Source organism: Sinocyclocheilus anshuiensis, unplaced genomic scaffold (genome assembly GCF_001515605.1).
Source record: "Sinocyclocheilus anshuiensis isolate Anshui unplaced genomic scaffold, SAMN03320099.WGS_v1.1 scaffold1613, whole genome shotgun sequence".
In the NCBI taxonomy this organism is placed as follows: domain Eukaryota; kingdom Metazoa; phylum Chordata; class Actinopteri; order Cypriniformes; family Cyprinidae; genus Sinocyclocheilus; species Sinocyclocheilus anshuiensis.
In genome coordinates, this window is record NW_015540941.1 from 183,606 (window position 1) to 192,115 (window position 8,510).

Here is an 8,510-nt window from a genome sequence, read left to right on the forward strand (position 1 = left end):
ACACACACGTTCTGATTTTCTGTTTTGCTGCTGACCTTCAATTAAAATCCAGCTAATAAATAGCCATAAGTAGATTATCTGATTAGATGATATAATTTATGCAAGAAATGTTTATCTGGCACAAAGCAATGATAATCTGACCCTAGAATTAAACTGAAACAGGATGATGTACACAAAATATTAATAAATCCAAATAAGCTAAATTATGTAACTGAATTGAAAACAAATGTATAAACTGCAGTATTTAATAAATGCATAATATATTAATATACATATACAATATTTGTTGGAGAAGTGTGCATCAACACAGAGCACAGCTTCAGCATACCTTGAGCTTCTGGAAGTGTGTGAGCGTCTTGCAGTGTGTGTGTCGAGCCGAAGACTCAAAGTGATAGAACTGATCACAGAGACGACAGATGAAGCCTGCGACGGGCACCACGAAACTCGAGCCTGCCAGAGACAGCGTTACATATTTAATGCCTCATCTTAAAATTAAAGCACTATTTGATAAATCTCATCAACATTAGGGTTTGGAATAAAACGGAGACAAAGTGTTTCGCTCTTTCAAGCTGAGCCATTGTGCAATAATAGTTAACACCTGTAGTTACTGAATACCAGAATATTACTAGTTTTTCAATAGATGATGTTGAGATATAGAGTCAAAGACGAGGCGTCCCATCGAATTAAATGTGCAAAAGCGATTTGTGACCCTGGAGCACAAAACCAGTCATAAGGGTCAATTTGAAAGCTGAATAAATAAGCTTTCCATTGATGTATGGTTTGTTAGGATCGGACAATATTTGGAAAATCTGGAATCTGAGGGTGCAAAAAAATCAAAATATTGAAAAAAAATCATCTTTAAAGTTGTCCAAATGAAGTTCTTAGCTATGCATATTACTAATCAAAAATTAAGTTTTGATATATTTACGGTAGGAAATTTACTAAATATCATACATGATCTTTACTTAATATCCTAATGATTTTTGGCATAAAAGAAAAATGTATAATTTTGACCCATACAATGTATTGTTGGCTATTGCTACAAATATACCCCAGCGACTTAAGACTGCTTTTGTGCTCCAGGGACACATATTACAAACATAAGAGCACATTAAAGTGTCCACTTTAATATTTCAAATAACTATAAATAAATAAACATGGGTGAAAATGCTGCCTCGTCATTATGTATGAATTAAACTACACACTTATTCTCATTAAAAAACAACTCATCGTACTAATTTTTATTATGTTTTAAATTACAGGGTTCCTGCACATTTTCCAGACTCAAATTTCAAACCATATTTAACATACACTGTTCATAGAGCATTATTTTCAGGTATTAAAGTACAGTCATCTGTAAATATTAGGATTTTCTCAGGGGGTTTTTCATTGATTTTCTTGCATACACACACTTTTGCACGCACACAAGAACGGTTTTCATGCCTCTGAGAAACTACTGACACGAGCACGGGAATATTTTGCGTGCTCACGCATTACATTTTCTAGATTTATATACTCTAACCCATTTCCTTTGTGCATCACTGCCATCTTACTATGAAGAAACGAGAGCTTGGGTGCACATGAATTAATAGAGATCTATTTGCTCAAAATTTAGGCTAGTACCTCTAATAAAGGCCTAATGTCCCGTTTAATGCAACAACATGAAATACAGCTGTGTGCATCGTCTTATTCGAGATCAAGGGTCTATAAAAGACTGGTACTGTAAAAAAAGTGTTGTGATTACGCTGGTGATTACCCACCGTACACAGTGTCAGAGTCGAACTCCTCGTCTTCGCTCAGATCCTCCAGTGTGACCTCCATCTGCGCAGCCACACCCTCCTACAGGAGAGAGACACATATACATAGGCCTGTCGCAATAATCAATATATCGACTTATCGCACAATATATGTACATGACCTCAATAATTTTTGGTGACGCAATATATCGCCCAATATATTTACTTAAAAATGAATGTCACCATGTTTTGTACATTCCACTTGTGCTTGTGTCTTTTGCAGCTTCTCAAACATAACGTGGTGTAGTCATGAGGTGCTGCTAGTACAAATTTAAAAAATGCTTCTACAAAAAAAGTTTAATCTGCAGATATGATCTTGTTTAGGGATCTGTGCCTTTGTGCATACGGACATCTGACTGCTAGGTAGTGATTGTGTTTTTCAGCAATAGTGTGCACCCTTCATTTACAGAGAAAAGAAGGTCAGGAAAAAATCAGAGAGAGAATTGAATTGAAATTGAGAGTCAGGTGAGCTCAGCACCACACATGCATAAAACACGCTCACCTTCCCGTTCTCCTCTTCTTCTCTCTCGTCGTCGCTGCATTCGCCGTCCTCTTCACCCAGAAACATGTCAGCGTCGAGCTGATCCACACCAGCTTCACCCGACTCCTTCCACAGCTGCTTACACACACACACACACACACACACACACACACACAGAACAACAGCATTCACACCAGCCTGTCAATCATTATCATTTTTTTAAATATTATTTTCTGTTTTCACTTTCATTTTAGTTAATGTTTTAGTAATCTTCTTGTGTGTTTTTGTCTTTTTTTATTAGTTTTTAAAATATTTCTTTCTTATTATTATTTCTAATATTTCTTTTAAATATATCTGATTAATTGAGTTTGAGATATTTTAGTACTTCAAATTAAACTAAACGAAAATTAGAAATGTTGTAAATTGTAAAAGATTTTTTATGTCTTTTCTTAAATTTATTCTACACCCAAGTTATTATAGTTAACTAAAGCTGAAAATGAAATTAAAATTAATACTTAATTTTTTTAACTTTAAATAAAATAAATGTTAACTGAAATAAAATATTATTATTAAATAATAATAATAATCATAATAAATAAATAAATATTATTATTAAAATATTTCAGCTAGTTGCCAAGGCAACATTTCTCATTTTAATTTAGTTTAACTTGATGTACTAAAATAACTAAAACTGAAATAAAAATCAATAAAAACTATACAGAACTACTAAAAATTACCAAAAAAATAAAACATAAAAATCACACAAGACTTCTAAAACTTTAAATAAAATTAAAATGGAATTGGTGTAGGATTTACATTGAAACAATTTTCACTCCGAAATTCCACAAGTAATTACAAAGAAATGGCAAGTAACGCAATGAATTAAATGTGAATACTGAAATAGTACTTTCTGGTAAAAATACTCTAATAATCTTTGACTCATTTTTTACAGTGCCTGTCCTATAGACTGCGATCATAAGCGCATTTCTGCGAACACAATTTTTATTCCTTTTTACAAACTAAAGGACGAGTTAAAATTAGATTCTGTGGAAACCGCATGTTGCAGACGCCATGCACGAACATTATTGCATGACACAAGCTCACCTGCTGGACTCGCTGCTTGTGCTCCGGAGACTGCATGTGCTCCACGAACTCTCTGGGGGTCCTGAAGTGCAGCTTACAGACGGTGCAGCTCGAGCTGGATGAGTGACTGCAGCGCTGCACAAACACAGACTTCCATCAGCTTGAGGTTAAGTTAGGAGCTTTCATGCATCCAGACTAGTCATAAGCTTTCACCTTGTGCTCCTTGGTTCTGCGATGCTCCATGACATTGGTGGTGAAGTGCGTCTGGCAGGTGGAGCACCATCTCTGCAGACCCGGCCTCTTCTCACTGCAAGAGCGCAGTTCAGAAATGCATTGAAATGCAGACAGTTCAGAAGGTGAAGCACGAAAACAAACCGATGCATCAATCACTCCTGCGACACGAGAGAGCGCACTTTCAGTCGTGCAACTTAAAGTGTGTGCATTTCAGGAAAGATAGAAAGAAAGACGTGTCATTTATTTTCTGGAATATTAACTAGTAATGCACCAAAATTTTGCCAACCGGAAAAATCCATTTTCAGTGAATGGGTGCCGTCAGAACGAGAGCTGATAAAAACATCACAGCACTCCAGTCCATCAGTTAACATCTGGAGAAGACAAAAGCTGAAACAAATCCAGCATTAAGACATTTTTAATGTCTAAAATATGAGTCCATAATCCATAATAACGCTTCCAGAAGTGATAAAGTGCATCTGCTGTTGTCTCTCACATATTTGTTTAGAGCTGTTTAAAGGCTGCTTGATCTGTGCAGATTTCTCTCCTGATTCAGACCAGAACACTTTCTCACGTTATTATGGATTATAGACTCGTATACGAGTTAAAAACGTCTTCATACTGGATTTGTTTCAGCTTTTGTCTTCTCCAGATGTTAACTGATGGACTGGAGTGCTGTGGATTATTGTGATGTTTTTATCAGCTCTAGTTCTGACGGCACCCATTCACTTGCAGTGAGCAAGTGATGCAATGCTACATTTCTCCAAATCTGACGAAGAAACAAACTCGGATGGCCTGATTCCCTTAAGCTAGTGAAGCATAAATGCCTCAGAAACTCTGACCCGTCTCTGCGAGCTCCTTGCAGGGACTCCTGGACTCGCGGCAGCAGCGTGACGAGACACGCGTTGCTCATGTGCTGGATCTCCATCATCTTCTGCTGGTGCGTCAGTCCGTTCATATGGCTCTGGAAACTCTGCACACGCAAGATTTCAACTTTACATTTATGCACAAGAGGAACAAAAGCACTAGTCAAGACTGCAAGATTAGCCAATGAGTGCATTTGCGTGCAAAACTCTCACACCAGTTATGCTGCTAATATGTTCGCTGGGGTGCAATAGCCAACAATACATTGTATGGGTCAAAATTATAGATTTTTCTTTTATGGCAAAAATGGCAAAAATATCAAGTAAAGATCATGTTCCATTAAGATATTTTGTAAATTTCCTACCGTAAATATATCAAAACTTAATTTTTGATTAGTAATATGCATTGCTAAGAACTTCATTTGAACAACTTTAAAGATGATTTTCTCAATATTTAGATTTGTTTGCACCCTCAGATTCCAGATTTTCAAATAGTTGTATCTCAGCCAAATATTGTCCTATCCTAACAAACCATACATCAATGGAAAGATATTTATTCAGCTTTCAGATGATGTGGCCAAAAAATTGACCCTTATGACTGGTTTTGTGCTCCAGGGTCACATATATCAGCTCATGCAAACAATTAAAGCCGAGCAATTTCAGAGGAACACACTTGCTGGTTATGGCAAGTGATGTTGCAAATATAGCAGAAGAACTTGTTGGAGGTCTCTGCCGCTGCGTCTCCGAGCTCCTCAGGAGTGTCTGCGGTCTCCTTGATCTCCGAGGCCGAATCAGAGCCTGCGGCGGCGGCGTCTGGACCCTCTCTGATGCCTTCATCTGGAGCTTCAGTGCTTTCAACCTGCTGAAGATCAACAAACAAGACGCATTTGAACTCAAGTGCTTCTTGAGTAGACACAGCTCGAGTCCGTCCTGGGATTACTTCACCCATGTCTCTGATCATGTGGATCATACAGATGGCACAAACCTCGGCCGCTTGACTCGGTTCGTCTGCTTCAGCGGCCAGCGGTTCGTCCTCCTGCAGAGTGAGCTCTGAAACACAGGAGTGAGTCCACTCTCATTAATCACACACAACCACACGCTCATCCATCTAGAAAAGCATTTACACCTCAAAGCAAAACATGGTTTCCAGAGACGGGCCGACGATCACAGCCAATCAGAGCATGATATTATTACACAGTTATATATATATATATACATACACTCTACCAGTCAAAAGTTTTTGAACAGTAAGATTTTTAATGTTTTTTAGAGAATTCTCTTCTGCTCACCAAAATACAAAAAAAGCAGTAAAATTGTGAAATATTTTTACTATTTAAAACAGCTGTTTTCTATGTGAATCTCTGTTAAACTAATTTATTCCTGTGATGTGCAGCTGTATTTTCAGCATCATTACTCCAGTCTTCAGTGTCACATGATCTTCAGAAATCATGCTAATATGCAAGAAACATTTCTGATTATTATTATTAATATTTAAAACAGTTGAGTAAATTTTTTTCAGGATTCTTTGATGAATAGAAAGATCCAAAGATCAGCATTTATCAGAAATAAATTTAAAAACTTCGAGTCAGTGTCATTTTTTGTGGAAAAAAATATAGAAATTAATAGTTTTATTTAGCAAGGATGCTTTAAATTGATCAAAAGTGATGATAAAGACATTTATAATGTTACAAAAGATTTCTATTTCAGATAAATGCTGCTCTTCTGAACTTTCTATTCATCAAAGAAACCTGAAAAAATTCTACTCAGCTGTTTTCAACATTAATAATAATCAGAAATGTTTCTTGAGCAGCAAATCAGCATATTGGAATGATTTCTGAAGATCATGTGACACTGAAGACTGGAGTAATGATGTGAAAATACAGCTTTGATCACAGAAATACATTACAGTTTAATATATATTCACACAGAAAACAGTTATTTTAAATAGTAAAAATATTTCACAATATTACTGCTTTTTCTGTATTTCTGATCAAATGCAGGCTAAATTAAAATGTTACATTTTATATATATTATATATGTATATTTATATATTATATTATAGTTAAAAACCATAAGAAAAACATTTCCGTTACTTGAAATAAAATAAAATAAATATAATAAAATAACTTTAACATGAAAATGTAAAATATATATATATAAAAAAAAATAAAAAATACTAAAACAACGCTGTCATACCTGCTAAGGACCATTTTTCAGGTCAAATAACATTTTTACTGAAGAATTAGTGTTAAAATTGATGTGCCTTAACAAAGAAACACCAGCTTTACATTTCTGCTTTTAAAGCCTCCAGTTTTAATCTTCCTCCATTGTAATGGCATTACTGCATTTTAAAAATTTTTTTACAAAGTGAGGGACAAATTATTTAGTAAAACCCCGAGAATATTCCCTCAAACCCTCCCTACCTGCAGGATCCGGGCTCTTATATTCATCGCTTTGAGCTGATTCTGTCTCCACAGGCTCTTCTGACCTGCACAAACACACAAACCGCATTTAAACACACTCGCAGCATACAGATCAATCTGACATAGACAGACAAATGGAAAGTCACTGACTCTTGTGTTTTGTGTTTTTTGGCCGCTGGTTCATCGGGCTGCTCTGAAGACTCCTGACATCCCGGATCGACTGCAGCGGACGCTTCATCTGCTGTTCACAGCAAAACACAAATCACAGACTTTCAAAAACAATCATTCTAGTCTTAAAGGATAGATTATAATAGCTTGAAATATTGTACTGTGTTTTTTTGGGAATCAATCTATTAATTAATCTGTATGACTCTGTATGCATATTCAAATTTGATGTTATGCATTCAATTGTGCAATGCATTTTCATGCACTTAATGCATAATTAATTCAATTTCAGTTTGTTAAAACATCAAATCATATGACTTGATAGATTTCTAGTGTTTTTTGCAAATTAACCAATGTGATGCCTGCACACTTTGCATTTTATTCATTTACAGCAATGGATGCTCTGCAGTGAATGGGTGCCGTCAGAATGAGAGTCCAAACAGCTGATAATAACATCACAATAATCAACACCCATCCATTCCATCAGTTAACATCTGGAGAAGACAAAAGCTGAAACAAATCCAGCATTAAGACATTTTTAATGTCTAAAATATGAGTCCATAATCCATAATAACGCTTCCAGAAGTGATAAAGTGCATCTGCTGTTGTCTCTCACATATTTGTTTAGAGCTGTTTAAAGGCTGCTTGATCTGTGCAGATTTCTCTCCTGATTCAGACCAGAACACTTTCTCACGTTATTATGGATTATAGACTCGTATACGAGTTAAAAACGTCTTCATACTGGATTTGTTTCAGCTTTTGTCTTCTCCAGATGTTAACTGATGGACTGGAGTGCTGTGGATTATTGTGATGTTTTTATCAGCTCTAGTTCTGACGGCACCCATTCACTTGCAGTGAGCAAGTGATGCAATGCTACATTTCTCCAAATCTGACGAAGAAACAAACTCGGATGGCCTGATTCCCTTAAGCTAGTGAAGCATAAATGCCTCAGAAACTCTGACCCGTCTCTGCGAGCTCCTTGCAGGGACTCCTGGACTCGCGGCAGCAGCGTGACGAGACACGCGTTGCTCATGTGCTGGATCTCCATCATCTTCTGCTGGTGCGTCAGTCCGTTCATATGGCTCTGGAAACTCTGCACACGCAAGATTTCAACTTTACATTTATGCACAAGAGGAACAAAAGCACTAGTCAAGACTGCAAGATTAGCCAATGAGTGCATTTGCGTGCAAAACTCTCACACCAGTTATGCTGCTAATATGTGACCCTGCAGCACAAAAGCAGTCTTAAGTCGCTGGGGTATATTTGTAGCAATAGCCAACAATACATTGTATGGGTCAAAATTATAGATTTTTCTTTTATGGCAAAAATCATTAGGATATCAAGTAAAGATCATGTTCCATTAAGATATTTTGTAAATTTCCTACCGTAAATATATCAAAACGTAATTTGTGATTAGTAATATGCATTGCTAAGAACTTCATTTGGACAACTTTAAAGGCGATTTTTT

At 36.3% G+C, this 8,510-nt stretch overlaps 1 protein-coding gene across 1 annotated transcript in view; it reads right to left on the reverse strand.

Annotated features, from left to right (window-relative positions):
* LOC107689607 (cip1-interacting zinc finger protein-like) overlaps positions 1-8,510 on the reverse strand; it is a gene marked incomplete at its 5' end in the record, with an annotated part of 23,379 nt that overhangs the window by 1,641 nt on the left and 13,228 nt on the right. Inside the window, 12 exons of the mRNA XM_016487655.1 lie at positions 329-450; positions 1,761-1,839; positions 2,299-2,412; positions 3,382-3,495; positions 3,574-3,667; positions 4,434-4,564; positions 5,128-5,316; positions 5,440-5,504; positions 6,878-6,942; positions 7,028-7,118; positions 7,949-8,135; positions 8,242-8,267. Coding sequence (XP_016343141.1) covers positions 329-450; positions 1,761-1,839; positions 2,299-2,412; positions 3,382-3,495; positions 3,574-3,667; positions 4,434-4,564; positions 5,128-5,316; positions 5,440-5,504; positions 6,878-6,942; positions 7,028-7,118; positions 7,949-8,135; positions 8,242-8,267 — 1,277 coding nt within the window. The remainder of the gene's footprint in view (positions 1-328; positions 451-1,760; positions 1,840-2,298; positions 2,413-3,381; positions 3,496-3,573; positions 3,668-4,433; positions 4,565-5,127; positions 5,317-5,439; positions 5,505-6,877; positions 6,943-7,027; positions 7,119-7,948; positions 8,136-8,241; positions 8,268-8,510) is intronic.